This window comes from Dromiciops gliroides, chromosome 3, assembly GCF_019393635.1.
Source record: "Dromiciops gliroides isolate mDroGli1 chromosome 3, mDroGli1.pri, whole genome shotgun sequence".
Taxonomy (NCBI): Eukaryota; Metazoa; Chordata; class Mammalia; order Microbiotheria; family Microbiotheriidae; genus Dromiciops; species Dromiciops gliroides.
The window spans coordinates 30842328-30865750 of NC_057863.1; the positions used below are offsets into that span (position 1 = coordinate 30842328).

The 23423-nt window shown below is 45.5% G+C and overlaps 1 protein-coding gene across 1 annotated transcript in view; it reads right to left on the reverse strand.

Annotated features, from left to right (window-relative positions):
• The window catches only part of MECOM (MDS1 and EVI1 complex locus), a 712085-nt gene extending 695687 nt beyond the window's left edge, over positions 1–16398 (reverse strand). Inside the window, exon 1 of the mRNA XM_043994868.1 lies at positions 16290–16398. Coding sequence (XP_043850803.1) covers positions 16290–16326 — 37 coding nt within the window. The 5' untranslated portion in view covers positions 16327–16398. The remainder of the gene's footprint in view (positions 1–16289) is intronic.
• Between the last annotated feature and the right edge of the window lie 7025 nt (positions 16399–23423).

The following is a 23423-nucleotide window of genomic DNA, read 5'->3' on the forward strand; positions in this document are numbered from 1 at the left end:
CTGTTCATTTTACAGATGAGGAAACTGAGGCAAACAAGGTTAAGTAACTTTTCCAGACTCTTCATTTAAAGGGGGCAGCTAGGTAACATGCTGTATAGAATCCCATCCTGGAGTCAGGATGACCTGAATTCAAACCTCACCTCAAACACTTGCTAGCTGTGTGATACTGGGCATGTCACTTAATCTCTATTTCCTTCAATTTCCTCATCTATAAAATGAGGATCATAAGAGCACCTACCTCTCTTGTTGTGAGGATCAGATGAGATAATAATTGTAAAGTGCTTAACATATTGTAAGTGCTACGTAAGTGTTTACGATGATGGTGGTGATGCCCATCACTGGGCCAAAGCCCTTGACACTTGATAGGACCTTCTAGAACTCACAATCTGCCAGGATAGCCTTTGAGGACTCAGAGTCACCTCCACACCATGATGAGACATCAGAGGAGGGCTTTGGAGTTTCTTTAACACAACTACAACAAAATGCTGTCATGGGTTGTGATGGCTGTTGTCTATCCCCAGTAGGTCCCTTGCATACAGTAGGTGCTCAATAAAGGCTTGCTGGTTTCATAGGATCCTATATAGAGATCTGGAAAGGGCTTCTGAGGCTATCAGATCTAACCCCTTCATCTTACAGTTGGGGAAACTAAGGCCTAGGGATCTAAAATTACTTGTTCAGATTTATATAGAGAGCAGTTGTCAGTGCTGAGATTTGAACTCAGATTCTCTAACTCCAGGATTCTTTCCATTCTAACGTATATGACTTCCTCCAACCTACCAAATGTGCCTGCTTCAGAAATTATTGACTGTGGTTACACATCAACTGGGGCAGTTAGGTGGCTCAGCAGATAGATCCGCATGCCTGGAGTCAGGAAAATTCATCTTCCTGAGTTCAAATTTGACCTCAGACTCTTACTAGCTGTGTGCCCCTGGACAAGTCACTTCACCCTGTTTCCCTCAGTTTCCTTCTCTCAAATGAACTGGAGAAGGGAAATGGCAAACCACTCCAGTATCTTTGCTAAGAAAAACCCAAATGAGATCACAGAGAGTCAGACAGAACTGAATCAACAACAATGCATCAATCAGTAAATAAATAACCATTTATTAAGTGTTTACCCCATACCAGGCTCTATGCTAGGCTCTGGAACTCTTTTCTGTTCCAGATAAAGTTTGATTTCCACAATTCCAAGCATTTAGTGCATATAATTCACCAAACGAAATACACACACATATATTACATATATAATAAAATCAATGAACTTCTAAAACCTATTTTATGATGGATTTCTTTTATTTGGGTGGTGCCTTTTAGCATCTGATCTCAGAGGCTCGGGGTCTATAGGTATAATAGGTTAAATAATGAGTGATAGAACAGCAGAATAAATAATTAAGCCTTAGCATGAGAAAGCCCTGGGTTCCAGTTCTGTCTCTGAAAACCACTAAACATGTGACCATGAGCACATTACCTAACCCCTCAATACCCTAGACAACTACTTGAAATCTATCAACTTTGAAGAAGTTGTTGATCTGATTGGCATCAGCAGGGGGAGTTAATATACGGGGCATTCTCTACCTTGATGAAATATTAGGTCCAGGAAAGAAATTTTTTAAAAAATAAAAAGTTACATAATATAATTGAGGCATAATTGGGGTGTGGTTAGAGAAAGGGCTGGCTTTGGAGAAAGTTCAAGTCTGCCCTGGGATTTATACTTACCTTTGTACCTCCAAGGAACTCTAAATGATCAGAAAGTCATTTCTTTGTGGTTGGAAGGACTACAGAGGCAATCTAGTTCAATTTCCTCAATTTATAGATGATGAAACTGAGGCCAAAAAAGGTGAGATGAGCTGCTCAAAGTCACATCAGTAACAAATGACAAAGCAGGAATTTGAACCCAAGTCCCCTAACTCTAAACCCTATAAGCTTAGAGGAAGCTAGGTGACACAGTAAGCAAGAACACTATACTTGGACTGAGTTCAAATCCTACCTCAGACATTAATTGTGTGACCCTGGACAAGTCAGTTAACCTTTCTCAGCCTTAGTTTCCCCATGTGTAAAATGATAATAATTATATCTCCTAACTTACCAAGTGGTTGCAAGGATATGAAGAAATAACATATGGATACTTTGCAACCTTTAAATCACTATATAAATACTTGATGTTGTTGTTAAACTTTCCAGAAAAGCTGCAAGTGAATAGCTGGCTTGCTTTGGTGGAATGAGCCTCTACAAACAACTAAATTATAGGTCCTGACCAAAAAAACAAAGAAAAACAAAGAACTCAAAGGCCCATGTAATTTAATTAAGACAATAGAACGTGCTCAACCCTAAGAGACAAATGGGATTCGCTAGCCCCAAGCTTCCCATCTATGTAACCTGTGGAAAGAAATTGACTGGACTAATTTTGTTCTGAAATCTGTATGTGAAACCAACAATAGCTTTGCCAGAGAACCCCACTTTTCAGAAGTCTCTCTTTTCTAGTGTATAACTTATAATCAAAAACTGGCATTTTGCATCAGAAAGCTTCTGGGATGTAATAGTATAGTGTCATATGGCTGATGCTATTGTTAAGGGTCAGAGGCAGTTTCCATTCTAAAATTTTTTTCTCAGAGTCTCAAAGCCCAATGAAAAATGTGTTCAGCAAAAATGATCTAACCATTTTGGAGATCAGAAGTTGTTGTGTTGCTTTTTCCTAAATAAAGCAACAACAAAAACATTTTTATTGGCTTCAGATGCCTTTCTCACTTCTCTAATCCAAACAGCCAACTTAAGGCAAGGGGGTGGAAACAAGCAAGTTTGTGTTTTTTTAAAAAAAATTGTTTGTTTTAAAACCAATTGGAACCTAAACCCCGAGTCCTCGATTAATTACTTACCCACCCCTTTCCACTGGGACTAAATGATTGTTTCATGACATACCCCCCCCCCCCCCCGTTCAGAACAGCAGGGGAGAAGTGGGTTTGGGACTTAGCCCACAGGGTCCCAGTAAGATTGAGATGTCTCATATAGAATGCAATGAATCTCACCAGGATCAAATGGCATCCAGTTACTAGCAGATTATAGAGTAAGCCTACAATTTGCATGATGTATCTGAGCTCATGACTTAGCACCCCATGGGGTAAAAGACGTTTGGAAGTTTTCATCTGTCTTGACACAGTAAGACAACCCTTTATGTATTTCCCCGGCTCCTGCTGGGTTCAGGTCTCAGAGGCTGGTGCCGTTCATCCTTAACTATAAACTTCCTTTATTTTCAGTCTTCACTTTCACTTTCCTTTATGGGGGGAGGGGGTACCATACATACACACACATATATGTTTTTATACATGGTATGTATGTATAAACACATGTGTATAAATACATGTGGGTAGCCATGCAAACATGTGAATACACACGCATATGCATGGAAATCTGGGAACTCCAGGAGAGGAAATTTCCTCCACCAGCACAATTCCGAAACCGCTTCTCAGTGTATTATCTTAGGTCAGGGGCTTTTAATCTATTTTTGCCTTCTGGAAGTCTGCTGAAGCTTATTTGCCGTTCTCAGAAACATGTTCTTAAATGCCCGAAATAAAATACATAAGATTACAAAAGAAATAAGTGATATTGAAATGCAGTTCTCTATATATTTTTAAATGTTCACAGACCCTGGCTTAAGAACCCTTGTCTGAGAAAAAGGCCTAGAGGCACCAAGAGGTTAAGTAATTTGCTCGGGGCCTCATAGCTGGCAGTTGGTGTTACAGGCTTGGAGTCAGGAAGACCTGAATTCAAATCCAGCCTCAGATGCTTAAGAGCTGTGTGACCCTGGGCAAGTCACTTGATCTCTGATTGCCTCAGTTTCTTCAACTGTCAGTTGGGGATAATAACAGAATCTACCTTGCAGGGTTGTTGTGAGGAATCAATGAGATAATAATTGTAAAAAGAACTTAGCAGAGTGCTAGGCACATAATAGGTACTATATACATTGAGGTCATCTATTCCAACAACCTCACTTTACAATCAAATGAAATAATATATGTAAAGAGCTTTGCAAATTTAAAACACTATGGAAATGCCGACTATTAGTATCAGTATTTTAGTGTTGAAGAAACTGAGACCAAGAGGTTGATTTATACAAGGTGACACAGGTAGAAAGAGACAGAGATAGGAGGAGCAGTGTATAAAGCATGGATCCTGGATTAAGGAGGACCTGAGTTCAAATCAGGCCTCAGACACTTGAAACCCTGGGCAAGTCACTTAACCCTCATTGCCCCCAAAAAAAGAAAGAAAGAAAGAAAGAGATAGAGAGAGAGAAAGAAAGAAAAAAGAAAAGAAGAGAAGAGAAGAAAAGAAAAGAAGAGAAGAGAAGAGAAGAGAAGAGAAGAGAAGAGAAGAGAAAAGAAAAGAAAAGAAAAGAAAAGGGACAGAGATAGGATCATCAATTTTTGAACTAGAAAGAAACTTAAAGGCCGTCCAATCCAATCTTCCCATTTTAGATATGAGGAAACTGAGGCCTGGAAAGGCTATTGACTTTCTAGGATCACATAAGGAGCAGGTGAACAAAGGCAGGATTTGAACACAAATCTTCTAGCCTCCAGAGCCTCTTACCACTGCTCCACACTGCCACACAACTTGTATGTAGACTTGCAAAAATCTATTACCTGGCCTCATAAGCCCATGTTGAGAACTCAAGCAAGTCCTGGAAAATGAAGAAGGATTCTAGATCTGGAGCAGGAAGGAACCTCAGGAGCCATACAGTCTGTCCCCTCATTTTACACAGAGGAAGAAATTTAGGCCCAGGGACGTTAAAGGGTTTTGTTCAAGATCACACAGACAGTAAGTCTCAGATGTGACATTTGGCAGGAGGTCCTCTGACTTCAAAGCAAGGGTTCTCTCCATTGTGCCATATTGCTGGTTGAAGCAAAGACATTCCTATTTCATTCTTTATTATGTGGGTTTCGGAAATAGATGTGGGGGCAGCTAGGTGGTGCAGTGAATAAAGCATTGGCCCTGGATTCAGGAGGACCTGAGTTCAAATCTGACCTCAGACACTTCACAATTACTAACTGTGTAACCCTGGGCAAGTCACTTAACCCCAATTGCCTCACCAAAAAAAAGAAAAGAAAAGAAAAGAAATAGATGTGTGTGTGTAAGAGAGAGGAAACAAGAGGCATAGTATCATGAATCAAGACCTAGAAGGGACTTTTTTTTTATGGGGCAATGAGGGTTAAATGACTTGGGCGAGCCCGAGCAAGTCATTCAATCCCTGTTTGCCCTAGTTTCCTCAAATGTAAAATGGAGACAATAACAGCACCTACCTCACAGGATTGTCATGAGGATCAATATTTGTAAAGTGCTTAGCACAGTTCTTGGCATATACTATAGAAATGCTTATTCTTTCTCCCCATCCCCATCCTACCCATCCCTTGGCATTACAGGAGTACAGAGGAGTAGGAAAAATTTTGGACAGAGTCCAAAGACCTGAGTTCAAATCCCAGCTACTTACTATGTCAGTGACCTTGGACAAGTCACCTCTCCAGGCGTCAGTTCCCTCAACTGTAAGTTGGAAGGGCTGGGCTAGATGGCTTCTGAGATTCCTTCCAGCTCTAAATCAGTGATTCCCTGCTCACTTCTCACTAACGGGTTAGTCAGAAATGGCTTCTCAGCGGTGCTGGGATTTGAGCTGAGTCCAGTAGAAATGGTGCGGTTTCAGGCAGCTAGGTGGCGCAATGGAGAGAGCACCGGCCCTGGACTCAGGAGTACCCAAGTTCAAATTTGACCTCAGACACTTAACACTTACTAGCTGTGTGACCCTGGGCAAGTCACTTAACCCCAATTGCCTCACTAAAAAAAAAAGAAAAGAAAAGAAAAGAAAAGAAAAAGAAATGGTGGAGTTTCAAAAGGCAGAGAAAGACATCCCAAGCCAAGAGGCAAAACTGTATGAGGCCTAAAGGCAAACCTGCACTGAGCAGAGTTTGTTGGGGTGAAAGAAAATGGTGGGGTACATGCCTGGAGAAATAGTTTGGGGCCAGATTGTTGAGGACTAGAATGCCCGCCTGAGGCATCAATGATAAGGATGCAAATCAGAACCCGTTCGACCATTCAAAACCCACTATTATGGCAACAGTGGAAAGAGAACTGGATTTAGTCTCAAAAGAACTGGTTTTGAAACCTGGCTCTAACACTCACTACTTGTGAGAAATTAGGCAAGTCACTTATCCCAATTGCACCTTAGTTTCCTCAGTGAAGACTCCTTCAGGATAGAGACTATTTGGGTTTTTGCCTTTGGGTTCCCAGCACAGTGATTGGCACATAGAAGGTATCTGATAAATGCTTGTGGGTTAACTGATGATGTGAATGAGGGGGCAGTTACGCAGCACGGTGGATAGAGCATTGGACCTGGAGTCAGGAAGACTCATCTTCATGAGTTCAAATCTGGCCTAGCTGTGTGACCCTGAGTGAGTCACTCTACCCAGTTTGCCTCAGTTCCTCATCTGTAAAATGAGCTGGAGAAGGAAATGGCAAACCACTTCGGGTTCTCTGCCAAGAAAACCCCAAATGGGGTCAGGAAGAGTCAGACATGGCTGAAAAACAACTGAAACATCGACAACAAAGAGTGAAAGGGGGAGACCAAATGACTTCTAAGGGCTCTTGCAGGTCTGAAAGTGTGTGTACATTTGCTAGGTCACACTTGGAAATGTGTTACCTTTCTCTATTGTGTTATTTCAGGCTCAATGTTAATGGACAAAATACATGATGTCATGCTCAGGGTTGAGTCCCTGGTAGAGTTTGTTTCAGGTACCTAGTCTATCACATTTATAATGGGTATCATATTGCTTGCCTTCTCAATGGATGGGGGAGGAGCTGGAGGAAGGGAGAGAATTTGGAACTCAAAAAAATTTTAATGAATGTTAAAAATAAATAGATTGATAACTAAATGCATGAACAAATGGGTAAATAAGCAAACACCTAATCCATTCAGCAATCCCTTAAAATAGGGATTTTTTTTGCGTGTGTCAAGGACCCCTTTGGCAGTCTGAAGAAGCCTACCATCCTTTTCTCCAAATATTTTTAAATGCATAAAATAAGATCTATAGGATTACAAGGGAAACCAATTATACTGAAATATGGTTATCAAAAAAATGTATTTTAAGTTCACAGGCCCCAAGTAAACTAACTCTGCACTAAGATTTCTAGATATGCCTGGCACTCAGAAACCACAACTCCTGAAAATAAAGTTTGTAATGGCTGTTTGAGTGAAGAAGTTTGGGGTTCAAACACCCCATTAACACATGCAGCCTGCTTTCCTCTGGGCACACAGAATTAATTTATACATTCATCCCTTATTCTCTAAGACATTAAAATCATAGGATCTAAATTCTTGTCTTGAATTAAAATCATAGGATCACAGATTTGGAACTGGTCATATGGTATTTTCAGATTCCTGATGATTCCAAGGCTGCAGTCACACCCACATATAAGATGCAGATTTTACACGTGGGGAAACTGAGGCCCAGAGATATTAGATAAGTTGACCAGGGTCATCCAAAACCAGGATTCAAACCTAGGTTTTCTGGTTCTAAGTCCAAGACTCCCCCCATACCACTCCACCAGCCTAGCCTGGTTCTCTAGTTCCATGCCTGCAGAGCACAATATGGCGTCAGGAGGTACCAAAGGAGATGGGGAGAGAACTGAGAATCCTTCTGCGTCTTCCTCCACAACAGGAACATGTATGTCTTCTTTTTAAAAAAAAGTCCCTTTGTTGTGCTCCCAGTGCAAGGTCATCATGTAGCTAATAAGTATCTTAGGAAAGATTTCAACCCATAGCTTCCTGATCCTAAATTCAGAGCTATATCTATTCTACCACACAGCCTTGAGGGAAATTTTTGTCAAAGTGGGGAACCAAGGACCTAACTGATTATGCTAACCAAAAGCATGTTTCTTAATAAACAGGATGAGAACAACCAAAACAACAAGTTATTCCAAAAAGGTAGCTTTTGAAAAATCTGGAATCTAACTAAAATTTGCTTTGCTTCTCAATGCCACCCCCCCAACACACACACATAATGAAATAGTTCTTTACCCACAAAAAAGTTCTACCAATAATGCAAAGGAATACAGCTCCAAGAAAAATAGTCCCCCATTTTAATCCTGGCTATTATTTTTGTAAAATGAAAATGGTCTAGATCATTGTAATCTATTTTAAGGTTTTTGTGGGTTGGTGGGATTATTTTTTTTCTTGGCTCTGAGCTCCCCACATTACCAGCCAAATGTTTATGGATTTTGCTATGTGCCATTTCAAATCCTTGAAGAAGAAAAAAAAAACCACTGTACTTTGTCCACATAGAGCAAATTCCACTTTCTTTTCTAACAGCTCCAGATGGGGACCCACACTGTCAAGAGGTCTGAAGAGTACTTGTTTTTAAAATCATGGATTTTCAAACAAATATATTTCTCCATAGAAATTCTATACCTTCATGTGTATGTGCATAGACAGATGAAAACAATATCCTCATGATCTCTGTTTCACCTGGGTACATATACAACAATTTCTGAGTTGCACGTAGTGATTCAAAGTGCTTTCTATAATATCATTTGAGCCTTACAACAATCCAGTGAGGTAGGTGCTATTATCATGCCCATTTCACAGAAAACCGAAGCTAAGAAAGGTGATATGACCAGGGTCATGGAACTATTAAGTGTCAGAAACGGTATTAGAACCCAAGTCTCCTTGACCCAATGTACTGCATTCTATCCAGTATTTCTCCTTCCTCCCATAAAAATGTATAAGGCCTCATTCAAGACCATTAATGTAAAAACATATAACAGAGTAGAGACAATCTTGCCTACTTAGGAAATCTGGGTGCACAGCTAGACACCCGCTTATACTGGGAAACATGAGCACAAGTGGTCATTTATAGCAACAACAACAAAACCTTCCCTTGAGCCTAATTGTGGTCCTACGACCAGAACGATGAAGGAGCTACAGGGGAATGCCCTGATTTGAGCCTCCTTTTAGAAATGATCGATATTTAACTGACTTTAGCTTTTCTCTTAGCTATGAATAGAGATCAGATTGAACGGAACCACCCAAGAAAGTAGGGCTTCACTTTAATATTCCTACCCAAATATCCATAAACCCATTCCCTTTCTCAGTACACATAGGAAAGAGAAGACTGGCCAGGAAAATTGCATTGAGTTCTGTTTGTGTTTATTTATAAAGAAAGGACTAAAAAAAAAAATCAGCCTCAGAGGCCAATGTAATAAGATGCTGTAGCTTTTATGAAAGAGGTGAAATAATTTTAAACACAGACACACAATGAGTTTATTTATTTAGAAACTTGTTAAATAGAGTCTGGGAATTCAAATATTCAATGTTGACATTGTACAGAACTGGCTCAAAGCCAGAAGCCCAGTCTCTAGAGGGACCCATTGGACAAGGAATCCAGGACTTTGTCTCCTCCCACTTGAGTCTAAATAGGTAAAAGTCATTAGTTATACCCACAGCAATATCTGAATCTCAGTCAAATTAGCAGGCCCAGCCAGGGGAACTTCAAAGGCAAGTAAGTGTGTTTAGCTTTTTAGTCCTGGAGCTGCGGCAATATGTCACACTTTTGAAAGAGTTTTGTAAACAGTTCCTTCCCTTTGTAGAAACATTTCTTAAGTTTCTTGTAGGCCGTGTAAGCAATGTTAATTAACAAGGATTACATTTTTCATTGGGGGAGGGGAAGAATGCCAATCTGTGTTTGCAAACTATGGGGTGAGTTTAGAGGGCGGGAATGGGGGGAGAGTATTTCCCTCCCTCAAGTTCCTCTGTTTTATTTATTTGTTTCCTCCCGCCTTCCCCCCTGCCCCCCATCCTGCCCCCCCTCCCCAATACAGACACTTGTTCTTAATACACAGCCAAGTTTCTTTGGGAAGCAAATGGAAGGCCAGAAGAGTAGGCCTGGGTAAGACCTAATTTTAGCAATAGCATCCTTCTAAGACCCTGGGGGAGGGAAGATTTGTATTTAGTCCATCCCAAAGAGCGTGCTCACGTGGGAGCACTGAGAAATCTCAAGTGCTGGAGCTTGCGCGGGCGCGCCCGCACACACATATACACACATGTGCGAGCGCACACACAATCTCACAAAATGTGGTGGGCAAAAGCAAACTCCAGCTACTTGGAGTAGTCAAATGGTTAATCCACTGCTCAGTGAAAATGTGCTTGGCATCTTCATAACAGGATTGTCTCATGGACCACCCTCACCCCCACCCCCACCTCTGAGGGCTGGCTTTCTCCAGGGTCTGCCTGAGTTGCAAGGGAAGCATCTGAAGGCCAAGGCACAGAAGGAGCTGTGTCTGCAGACATAGAGGAATGGGCACAGTGCAGGCATATATCCCAGGGGAAGAGCGGTCCAGATACCACAGCACTTCTCAGGATGGAAGGGGGCAGAATTCTTTTCTTTCCCAAGCTGCTTGGGGCCAAGGGCTTCCTGCCTGCAGGGCCATGAATTACTACCAGTGCCCCCTCCTACCTTTGAGGCCCCTTTCCTCAGCCCCAAAAGCCATCCTCCACATCACCACCATCCCGCTACCATTGTTCATCCCACCTGAGACCAGCCTAAATCCTGGGGTGGTTGAGGGATGGGGTGGTGAAGGCCTAGATGTATCCTGTCTACAAGAAAAGAAGGCTGAAGAAGGGTTTCAGTCCTTGGGAAGAAGTCAGCAGAGTCAGTGAGTGGGTCCTTGGGAAACTCGAATAAAAGGCAGCATGTGGAAAGAGACCCAAATCATCTCCCATGGTCCCCCTCAATACACTCAAATGGAGAAGACATAGAGTGGGAAGTTGACCTGAACCAAGAGAATAGCCATTATTCCCCTCTCTTTCCCTAACCCACCCCAGGAAAGGGGCCAGTGGGTCCTAAATATCAACATTTCCCCGACCTTACATAGCCATGTTGTAACCTTGGCTAACCTGATACACTGTCTTCTGGAAACTCTCTGGGGAGCAAGCTATTCAGCCAGAAGAGGCTTGCAAATCAGTCTCCTCAAACTTATTAGAAAATTTCCCTGAGGAAAAAACCCTTCCTTTTATATACATATATGTATATTGTGAATATATATACACACATACATATACTTATTGTTTATGTGCAATAGGCCTCTAATGTTGAATCTTGAATGCATTTTGGTTCTCATAGTATCTAGAGCATTAAGGTGAAGGGAATGAGGAAAGCTATCAAGATCTGAAGAGCCTGCTTCGTATGGAACCTGAAGAACAAACACATTCTCCTCTCTCTCTCTCTGTGTGTGTGTGTGTGTGTGTGTGTGTGTGTGTGAGAGAGAGAGAGAGAGAGAGAGAGAGAGAGAGAGAGAGAGAGAGAGAGAGAGAGAGAGAGAGAGAGCTGTCAAGAGACGGCTGAGAATTTATATCCCCAACAAATGAACATTTGAAGAAAAAGGAAAAAAACAACCCAGGGCCTTCCTCCCTTCTCGCTTCTCCTGCTAATGAAGCGTCTCTCTGCCTGATGCGTGTGTGGGGAGGGGGGGAGGGGGGGCAGTGAAACGCTTTATTAACCTTTCCCTAAACTCAGAGAACTTTTTTGACTAAATGCGCGCGCTCACACACACACACACACACACACACACACACACACACACACACAAATGTTGCAGGAGACTATTTACAGCAAGTGCCAAATGCAATAAAGAAGCACTAAGCCCCGGGTAATGGTAAAGAAATGGCAAATAAACAGCCTTCCTAGAAGGGGGAACTCTCCGCCTGGACAGGGCCGGCGTTCCCCTCTTTGAAAAACAAATTCCAGGACAGAGTCTTAAACAGGCAAATAAACTTGGCAGCTCTGTTTTTCAATCAGGGGCTTTTAAGGACTAGAGGAAGGCAAATTATAGGCTCAGAAAAAAAAAAAAAGAACCCTGCTGAAACCTGGGCGCGTGTTATTTTATTATCTCAGATGTTGGGGATGGGAGGGGAAAACTTTAGAAGAGTTTGGGACCTACCTTGACGACTAGACTGCCTGTTTTGAAAAAAAAAAAAGCGATAAAGTGTAAAAGTAACAAGTGCCCCCCCCCCACGTGTGTCCTGCTAATCTGATCGCCTTCTGTCTCTTTACGAGGCTACTGGGGGTGGGGGTGGGGGGCGGTGAGCGAGGGGGACGCCCTAGAAACTCCAAATAGGTTCCTCTACAGACTGTTCATTGCTGAGATGGAGATCCTGGGGAGTGTCACCATCGGCAAATTGAGGAGGGATTGCTTTGGGGGGGGGGGTTTCTGAGGTATAGAGGTGGAAGGAGCTCAACCTCAGTCAAACCCGGCCCCCAACCCCTTCCTTTTGCTCCACTGTAAGAACAACCTTCCATTAGCATTTCTGACTCGATACAGGTGTCCACCCCCTCCCCGAATTGTTTAGAAACTTGGGATCAGGCTGAAATACCTGTCTGACTCCGAGACACTAGAATAGGCTCTGGGAGCTACGACATCCCTCCCTCGTTTGACATTTCTTTTTATTTTCTCAAATGTTAGGGAAAGTGTCAAGGGTTTAGTCTGTGCCTTCAAGATAGTAAGGCGACTTGAGATCTCCTTTACTTATTTTCAAACTAAGGTTTAAAATCCCCCTAAATAAATTCCAGCGTGGCTTCTTTGTTTCAGCTATTGTATTTCAGATAATCTTGTCTTTAAAAAAAAAAAATCAAGCCCTCCAGTTAGTACCTGAGTGGTTCTTTCATTCTGAGAAAAAGGAAGATCTACGTGTTCTCGGAATTATATTCTTTGACTAAAAAGAACGCGGCTAAGTCCTGGTAACTTCAGATGAAGTAGCAGAGTTAGTGAGTGTTCGGCAACTAGTAAATTTCATCCTTGCTTGAAGCAGCACTGCCGTGGGCAAAATACTGTATTTCGATATGATTTGTTTCAAGTGTAACTTTAAAAACAAACAAAAAAGACCGGGAGGAGAGTTGGTTCTTTGGGAGAGAATAAATTGCTTTTCTCTTTCTCTCTCTCTCTCTCTCTCTCTCTCTCTCTCTCTCTCTCTCTCTCTCTCTCTCTCTCTCTCTCTCTCTCTCTCTCTCAACGTAGCAAAAGAAGGTAATGGGGAGTGAGGGGAGGACGCCTAGGCTGGAATAATAGCTACAAAGTTTTCTTGTTAGAAGGATTGAATTACAGGGGTCTCTCACCATCTCCTCGGTTTAGCCATGAAGCTGACACGCTATTGAAGGAAAAGGAAATAGTGTTTCAAAATACAAAAATCCGAAGTTTTAATATGATTTCCTTTATTACCCACATTGTAAGTGAAGGGTTATAGGATGCACTGGCGCATCTGTCTGGGAAAGACGGCGGGACCAAGCAGCAACAACGAAAGAGAAGACGTGAAATCCAGCCACAAAGTTTTTAATTGTTGGGATCCAGTTATCAAGAAATCAACAGCAGTACCTTTGGCCTCAGTGAATAAAACAAATGATCTCCCACCGGATGCAATGCAATTATTATCAGATCAGAAAGAATTCTCTGTGCATTTATTTATGTTTTGTGGGCGTTGGGTTGTGTTTGAGGAAGAAAGACACAGCATTGACTCGGATCTTGTACATACAGTTAAATAAAAAATCGTTTTTAAAGTTTCGAAGAAAATTTAAGGAAATAAAAAGAAGTCGGTGTTGCCTTCTCCCTTTCATTTCTGAGCAAACTGAATAATAAGACAAGAAGTTAAGTTTCCTCTTTTATCCAGCACAACTTAGAAAGCTTTCATCTGCCATCTTCCCCAATGCTTTCATTGTGGATTGAAGGCTACACGCCTGAAAGTATATGTGAATGTGAGTCTGTATATGTGTAGGTCTGTGTATATGTCTAGATGTGTGTATATATTTGTGTGTGTGTGTGTGTATTTCAGACCAAAATCAAGCCATCAGACGCATTTGAAAGCAAATACGAAAGGCAGGAAGGAGCGAATTTTGACACTGTCGCAGCTAAATGAAATGAACAGTATCCAAAGGAGAAACAGATGGACCTATTACCGAAATAGCCCCAGTCTTTCTGTTGGTCGCTAAGACCCAGGCGAAAAGAAATTTATGCGTGAGTGTGTGAGTCTGCCTGTGTGAACAGGCTGCGTGTAGGAGCCAAACTGTACCAACTCCTGGAAAGGAGCCTGGAAATGACAACACCGAGACCGAATTGAGAACGGGGTTCCCGAAGCCTGAGGAAGAGGAGATTGGGAGCAGAACCTGCCTCAGCGCTGGTTGGCTCCGGGACGCCGGGCTCCACAAGCTGCCTGTCTGCCTCCCTCCCTGCAGCTCCTGAACCCCAAGAGGCGAGGGAGGCGGATCATAGCGTGACTATGGGGTGAGGGGGGTAAAGCTGTTTGTTTATGGAAGGCTCAGGAGATGTTGGAAGGAGGGGAGAGGAAAAGAAGGGAAAGGAAGGAGGGAAGGAAAGATAGAAGATAGGAAAAGAGTATGATTAAGAAGTTCTAAAAACAATTTAGCATGTTCCCTATTATTGGGGTTTTTAATGTCTATATGTATGAAGTATTAACCCCATTACCAAAGGTGTTGAGCAAAGTGTGTGTGTGTGTGTGTGTGTGTGTGTGTGTGTGTGTGAACAGGGTTCTGCGTACACTGGAAGTCCATGAGTATCCAGTGCATATCTTCCAAATGATACAAAATTAAGTACCCATAGGTTGGATTTAACCAAAGAGAAAAAGGAAATCTCTTTTGAAAATTCTGTTTTCTCAACAGTAATTCTGGGTTACGGTTCACCCTGGCAGAGCAGTTTGCTCGGGCAATTTTCTGACCAGTTCACCCAATTCTTCTCCTCCCCCTTCTCCCCGTGGTGTTGAATATTTTAGGAAGGAATCTCTATATACCAAAGCTGGTACATGTGGGTGAGAGTTCACAACCCCGCGGATAAGGAGCTTTCCAACAGCACCGCTCCCTGCCCTTCCCCCGTTCGGCCAACTTCACTGGAGGGGGGTGGGGGCGCAACCGCGCCGCTTCGGATCCCCCTACCCCCTCACATACACATACACCCCAGCCCTGCTCTGCGCTCCCTTCCCCTGCGCTCAGTGCCAAAGCCTGCGCCCCCGCCGCCGCAGTCCCGAGTGACCCGAGCCTGAGTCGTAGCGCGCCTGCCTTCACCCTTAGGACAGACAGCCCAGACAGCGAGACTGCTCCGGGCTCCCGTTCTCGGTGCGCTCCCCCTCCCGGCTCTGGGCCCGCCAGGGCTGGTTTTACAAGCTGCCCCGATTTCTCCCTTCCTACCTGCCCGCTTCTCGCCTTGTCTTCACCCCACCTCCACCCCCCGCTCCCCTAGCTCTCCTCCTCCTCCTTTCCCACCTGCCCTCGGTCCAGAGGGATGCTCGGAAGAGCTACTGCCCTTCAGCCCGGACCGACGCGGCCGCGGCCGCCTTGCCTCGAGCCGGCCGGCCTGCCTGCCTGCCTCCCCTCGGCGCCGGGAGCCGCCGCCTCCCTCCTTCCTTCCCTTCTCGCCCGAGAGGCTCTGAGAAGAGAGCCGACAGCGCCCACTATAGCAGCCGTGGCTCCTCGCAGCCTCCCCGGCCTCGGCTTAACTTCCGAAGCCAGCCCTGGAACTTTTCTCAACTCGGGCTCAGAGGCCGCCGCCACTGGCCGCTACCTTCCACTGGGGGGGGGGGGTGACTGTCTACCCTGCCGCTCCGCCCTTCTCTCCTGCACCCCAAAGCCCAGAAACAAACACAGTCCTTACTAGTCTTCGTTCCCCCTCAGCCTCCCCCACTGCCTGCCACCCCCCTCCCCGCCCCCACCCCTTCCCCACGTTTCCCCTCCTCCTCTCAGACCCTGGTCTAGCTGGTTGGCCGAAGGCATCTCTCCTCCGCCTGAGGGGAGGGGGGAAGTAAAGCGCTTCTCTCTCTCTCTCTCTCTCTCTCTCTCTCTCTCTCTCTCTCTCTCTCTCTCTCTCTCTCTCTCTCTCTCTCTCTCTCTCTCTCTCTCTCCTCCCCTCCCTCCTTCCCTTCCTCTTCCTCCCTCCCCTCCTCTGCCTTGTCATGGTTCTTCTCCCTTTCCCCCTCACCCCCCTCACTTCCCTCCTCCACCCACCTCATCCCCAAGCTGATGCAGCTGCCCTACTCCAAGGGATGAGGGCCGGCTGCGTTTGCTCCCTTGCCCACCCCAGTCATCAAAGAAACGCGGGGCAGAATAAGAGGCTGGGGCAGGTTGCTGCAGCTGCAGCTGAGGGTTCGGTCCCCCTACCCAGCCCCCAATGTCTGGGGGCAGCTCCAGATACCCGGCACACTCGACATATGCAAGATGGCAGAGGAGGGTGAAAAGCCAATAGAAAAGCGATATTGCACCTACTTGTGGCCAGTTTCCTTGCCCTGCCTTTGGATCTCATGTTGTGCCCAGTCCTGCAGCCGCTGGTGTGGTTGGGGGGTGCTTTTTTTTCTTGGATCTTTTCCTCCTTTTTCAATCTCTCTCTCTCTCTCTCTCTCTCTCTCTCTCTCTCTCTCTCTCTCTCTCTCTCTCACTCACACACACAGAGAGACTCTCGTTCCTTGTCTTTCTCTCTTTCACTCTCCCTCTCTCCCTCTCCTTCTCTCTCTCTCTCTCTCTCTCCTTCTCTCCCTTTCTCTCAATCCACACTCGCTATCTCTCCAGCATTGTCAGTTTGGACAGACACCTTCGCACATGCGCGCTAGACGCCCCTCCAACATCTCAGCGCCGCCAAAAAAAGTTTGGAGCGATTTATCACTTTGATTTGGAGATCTTGTCAGATGGCAATCGGGGAGGAGGCGGAGAAAGGGGGACGCGGGGCGGGCGACTGGGGGGGGCGGGGGAGAGCCAGCGGGGGAGAGGGGAGCAGATACCTCGCCCAATGGGGGGGGGGGCGAGGGGAGAGGGGGGAAGTGGAGAGCCCTGGCTGTAGAGTTCAAGTTGGAAACCCCAAGAAGCTTCTGGGTTCTTGTTATTTTTGTTATTATCATCCTTGTACTTCCATCGCCTACGGAAAATGTTTCACATCGACCCCGGGGAAAGGAGCAGGACAAGGGAAGGGGTTTTTTTTGGATTTTGGGTGGGTTTTTTTTTTCCTTTCCCGAGCTGCCAATCTGGGAGAGAGGATGAATACTCCAAGAGGGACCGGAGAGAAACAGCGAATGCGTCCCCAGACCAAGAAATCAGCCGCCTGCTGCTGTTGCTGCTGCTGCTGTTGTTGCTTCTGCTGCTGCTGTTGCTGCTTCTGCTGCTGCTGTTGCTTCTGCTGCTGCTGCGCCTGGCATTGCTGCTGCGACCGCCGTTGCTGCTCCGGCTCCGAAAGGGGCGCAGAATCAATGACTCCTTCCTTCTGGATTTTTAATCTAATATTAATGGCGCTGTCATCTGGGCCACATTTCCATAGTTCATCTCAGCACACACACACCCAACCTGTCCCTCCTGGTCGCGATGCTTGGTCGCCTGGATCTGCGTCTTCCTCGCTGGGAACAGGCTGGCTGCCCCAGCGCTTGACAGGGCATAAGCTCATGCCTGCCCAGCGAGGTCCGGTTTCACCTTTCCTACTTCTCCCTTAACGCCCCCCCACACACACACACCCTCCAACTTCCTCACTCCGGCCCCTCCGCTGGAGATCAGCCTGGCCTGCCTTCTCTTTTCACACACATTCAGATGCACAGAAAACAGACACGCATGCACATGTGCGCCCCAAACCCCCTCCTGCTCCATTCCTCCATTCACCCCCACCCCCCAAAAAATCCATGGTGGAGATCTGCTTTAATTACGGGATTTGCCAATCAAAGCGGACACGCTGAAGTTGGGAACTCCTGAAGGGGCTGGCCCTGTTGGAGGTATGAATCAATCCCAGCTACATATAGATTTTTTCTCCTGGTACAACCTCCTTGAATTAAACAGTTTTGTTCAATACCTTCCATGTGCTATTTATGTCTCCATTAATATCTGTTGCAAATCCTGCCAGACACTATAAAAGAAAATTACAATCTTCTCAGTCCCTGTGGTGCGCCAATACATCCATAGCGTTCACGTTTACAAAAATTAATCAAATGCTAACCATCACTTTTTTGGGAGAAGGGGGGCAGACCCGGAGGAGGAGAGTGATGGGAGAGGCTGTACTGACTGGCTTTGGCCAATCGTACCTGTTGCTATTTATTTATTTATTGTCAAAGCTTAGGCCAGGCAGGAGAATGGGTAGAGAGAAACCTTCACACTCCCGAAGATCCTAACGGTTCATGTCCCTATAGTTTCAGCAACGTAGCAGCATACCACCCATTCTCTTTGCCTGGTATCACGTCAAAGATGTTCGCCCTTTTCTCCAACTCCAAGTTCCTCTGGGACCTGTCAGGTGCAGATCCCAAGGGACACAAAATGTAAACGAGTGATGGAAAGAAAAGGAACCAAAGTGACTAGAGATAAGGAAAAGAAACTCACGGAGGAAATCCCCCCCCTAAAAAAAGAAGGTTACCCTAACAATCCGCTTGAAGTCAGAGAAGCATTGTCCTTTTCCAACCTGCAAGGCTCACGTCAAACCTGCCAAATCCTGAATTCCTAGCTCTAGCCCAGCTATGACTGACGCTTGCAGAATACTAGTGGGTAAATGAATAGATATTCTCTCAGATATTGTGCCTTTCCACGGAGACTATGAATAAATGTACATACAGTTTTTGCTACGTGTGGCACTCCAAAAATGGGATCAGACAAACTGCTTTTAGCGCTAGAATGTCTTCTTCAGATTCAGTCAAAGTCTTCAAAAGAAATAAAGGGAGGAGTGGAGTTGGGAGATTTCCTGGAATGTCTAAATAAAACCTTCCGGGACTGAAAAGTGGTAGCCATCGCACTGGATGGCCCCCAAGTGGAACTCCAGAGAAGTTGATCGCTGATCAATTTCATTGTGCCTTCTTTGTGCCCTCTCTCTTCTCCAGACCTCGGTTCCGCTTCTGAGTCCAACCGTCTGGGAAGGCTAGTGAAGACAGGGTATAAAGCCCTTACTTTATCACAGCTAACTGCTGCCTGAAACAAGCTGGACAAGGATCAGAGAATCGGTCACCAATGTATGTGCCCAGGGCCGCTGAACTTCCTCTGTTTAGAAATCTTACCTAAATTCAAGAAAGTAAAGGCACCCAATGCATTGGCTCCCAAACGCGTGGGGACTGTTAAGGAAAGAGTCGTTCTCTGGCATCATCTTCCCTCTCCTTTCCTTAGTGGTGGTTACAATTAGGGGTTCCCTTTGAAAGAGGGATGGAGAGTGGAAAACCAAATAAGCATCTGAAAAGGGGGTTACCTCCTAAAGGCAAATGGATTTGAAACATCCGAATGTATGGAAATCAGGAGAGTTAGGTTGGGGTCACTGCTTCTAGTAAATAAATAAAACACATGGTTGGGGTTCAGAATGGAGAAGCAAAGTGAGAAGAAAAATCCAGGTCCACAGAGAAGAGGGCAGAGTTAAAGGGATCAAAATAATGAGAAGCAAACCCACCCACCTCTTCTATCCCCAAACTTTGGAGAGAGGCAGTTAGGGAGGGGTAGCTTCTCCCTTCTCAGCCTCTGGATGGCTAGCTTCAGGGCCACTGGTCTCTCTGCCTTGTTGATTCACAATTTCAGGTCACAAGAAATTGCAGCCTCCATTCGAACTTAATACCTACTACGATGGCTAGTTCTGGACAGTGAATACAAACGCCTTAGAACTTAACCGCTTAAGCAAATGAAACTTTGCTATGTTCCCAGCTAGGGCACTGGGGAACGAGGAGGTAATTCATTTCCCCCTTAAATCCTAAGTATGAACACAAACTCCAAGTCTGGATGCCTTTGAGCCTGAAACAGTTTCTTTTTTTCTCCCGCTCCTTTATTTTTTCTTTCTCCTTTTTCTTCCTTCTTTCCGTTTTCTTTCTTTTCCCCAAACTCCTTTGCATTTATTTTGCATATTATGCTGCATTTACTCTTCTGTGCATATATTGTATTCCCCCAGTAGAAGGTTAGCTTCTTGAAGGCAGGGTTTACCTTACTTTTGTCTTTGTAACTGCAGAACCTAGCACAGGGTCTGGTATGTCATAGTGTATAATAATCGCTTAGCAAGTGTTTGTTGATTGACTACCTGTCTTTTCTTTCTTTTCAAAAAATTTGCACCCTGTCCTGAATGTGTGTGCATGAGTGTCAACAGCGGGGTTAAAGTGTTCTTCTGTGTGAGTTTTACGAGATGAAAAAAATGTCTAGACCCTGAGAGCAATACCTACTCCACGCAGTTAGAACTTTTGGCCCAAGCGTTCGGGAAACTGGGCTCCAGTGCCCTTCTCAGTTCCTGGGGGCCCCTTGTCAATTTCACCTGTCTGCAGTCCCAGCAGTGGGAGCTGGAGCAGGTGTTCCTGGCTTCCTGGGAACTTCAGCCACCCGCTTCTATGGTGACTCCCTACGCCCTCCGCCCGGAGAAAAGAAAATAAGGCTTCTACAAGTGTGCCGACTCGCCACCTCTTCTCCCCACTACTTCCCCACTAAAGGACCCTCCTTCCACTTCAGAACTCCCCAAATTCGTTCTGTCTGAGGGACTTGTGGGTTTCAGGCCGCTTCAGGAGAGTCTTCCTACGCAAATAGACCTTCTGAAAACCCAATCTGTGAACAGGTCGTTCCAGCCAGTGGGCTTACTGTGATGGGTTGTTCTTTTAAACAAAATTAATTTTAATTTTTTAATTGTTATTTCCCCCAGTACATGCAGAACATTGGAAAGGTGGAAGAGGAACTTTTAGGAAGGTGAGAGTTAAGAAGGTGAAAAGTCAGACTTTTCTCCCCCACCCAACTCTTTTTAAAAGATTAATAGTGGAAATGCAAGGAGCCGGGTTTGCATGCAATTCGTACCACAGGGCATTTTTCCCTTCCTCCCTAGAGAATGGGACCAGTAGCTGCGCAGTCTTTGGGAGGGGGAAGCGGGAATTCGGTACGAGGTATGTGTCGCCCTATTGTCTTTGTGCGTTGAACTTCACCTTGTGTTATTCAACCTCCACGTCCATTCTCTGGGCCTCGGGTGCGATTAATTTCATCATTGTGGCTGCAATGATTAACGCTGTTTACCCGACGCTGCCTTTCAGGTTGGCTGTTAAGAAATTAAGCTCTCTCCGGGTGACCAGAGCCAAGCAGGGGTTTCTTCACGTTGAAATGAAACAGTTTCTCTTCATTTAGTCTACCCGCTCCTCCAGCTTTCGGCCCCCGCTCAATTAGCCCAAATGGACACAATTTCCATTCATTGCCATAACTCACTCACTGCTCTTGGAGATCGCTTGCAAAATGCACACTTTATTATTATAGGCTGACCTCAGTGGCGAAAAGTGGCGATGCTCGAAAGAGGCCGGGAGATCTATCTTAGCCCCCTTGGGCTATAATTATTAGAAATTAATTGGGTTCAGGACCCTGGGTAGCACGGGTAAATTAATAGCTTGTCTGGTGGTTTAAATCCGAATTTTCAGTCCACAGGAGAGAAAGGGGGTGTGGGGGGGAGAGTAACAGACATGAAAGGCACACCCAAGGGACGATGGAGTTTACTTGCAAGACACTCGTCTATTAAGCAGTGTCCAGAATACATTTGAGCAGGGGAAGGGAGGGGAGGCGAGGCGGGAGAAGGAGCCGAGGAGGGAGAAGAGGGAGGGAGGGGAGGAGGCCAGAGGACTGGCCGAGAGGAGGGCTGAGTTTATTTTATCCGATTTTTCTCGCCTGCATTGTTTTCGGGGGAGGGGGATTGCATTTAGGGGTTAAAATAAAAATAAAGATCCTGTGTACTTGGAGCTGTCGGGCTGGAGTAAAAGTGAAAAGGGAGCCTGAGGCAAAAGGAAATTACTGCAAGCCCGCATGACCTTTCCGAGAGGTAATCAATCAAGTGATCAACAGGGATATTTATCATTGCTCTATAGGCTACTCCGCTCGTGCACCGAGAGGGGGGAGGGGCGCACACGCGCGCGCACACCACACACACACACACACACACACACACACACGTTTGGTCATCCCATAAACCTAAAGACTAATCCAGAAACTTTAATAAATGTTAGGATCGTCTGTTTTGTCTGAGATAGAAAGGGAAAGAGAGAAGGGAAGGAGAAAGGAAAAAAGAAAGAGAAAGCAAGGGAATGGAAGGAAAGGAAAGGAAAGGAAAGGAAAGGAAAGGAAAGGAAAGGAAAGGAAAGGAAAGGAAAGGAAAGGAAAGGAAAGGAAAGGAAAGGAAAGGAAAGGAAAGGAAAGGAAAGGAAAGGAAAGGAAAGGAAAGGAAAGGAAAGGAAAGGAAAGGAAAGGAAAGGAAAGGAAAGGAAAGGAAAGGAAAGGAAAGGAAAGGAAAGGAAAGGGGAAAAAGGAAAAAGAAAGGGAAAAGGGAAAGGGAAAAAAAGAGAGGAAGGAGACTAGCAGCAGCGCCTATTTCCCAGCAGAAATGCCTCCTGCTTTAGGTGTTAAATATAAGCTATCCACTTCTCTTTGCGATGTGAGAAAAGCTCACAATGAAAGATGTGCTTTTAAAAAATCCAAATCCGAAATGAGCTAGAGCACAGTTTGTGCCAAGAAGTGGAGAGATGGGGAGGAATGGGACGACTCTAGGCCACATGTTGGGGTGGGGGCATGGTCTCTCTGCCTGTATATATTTACCCCCTTGGAATGGGGGTAAATATATACATATATATCCTCTTCTGCAAAATCCTGCAGCAGCTGCCCCAGGGAGCCCTACTCTCTGATGCTTGCTCAGAGCTACCGAAATCCAGGCAAGAGGAGGGAAACGAATCAGGAACAGAGCAAACCCATTTTCTGCCTAGTTTCATTCTACCTCGTAAAACATTTTTCTCTTTAAGCCCCAAGTCTGGCTTTTCTTCATGGCGGGGACCGTATTTCGTAGCAAATCATGATGGTTTCTTTTCAAGCCTCCTCCCTTCTTCCTCTCTGCTTGAAACCTACCCCCATGCCCAGCCTCCCTCTCTTTATTAATCTTGTGCGGTTTAAATGGGGCGCGTGGTGAGGGGTAGGGCAGGCTAGCTCCTAATAATAATAAGAACAACAACAGTCTTCTGAAGACCGAAGTAACCCAGGGCCTTCTTTCTGCCTGGTTATTAGTCAGCAGCCCCTCTTCGGAGACCACTTGGATCTGATCTCCGAGCGCAGCCTCAGAGACCCTACAAGGGGGTGGCTTCATGATGCAAAAACACTTCTGGATGGATTTCTGCAGTCTACGTGAGGGTGGCGAGGATCGCCTCCCAGCTAGCGAGACGGTTCTCCTGCGGTGTGGGAACGTGGGACAGTGCCAGGGCGCTCAGGGCTGCGCCAGACGTGTATCCCGCCGGCCTGCCCTGGGTCCCCAGCCTGCCTTCCCCCAGCCCCGCCTGCGCCCGGACGGGTTAGTCTGCGCTGCCCCCTGCTGGCCACGGCTGGCAACTGCAGCACCAGTCTCAAGCAGCTCTCGGATTCCAGCTGTGAACAGTAGCTGGGAGTCAGGGGGGAAACAGCTGGAGGGCCCCGGGGGAAGCT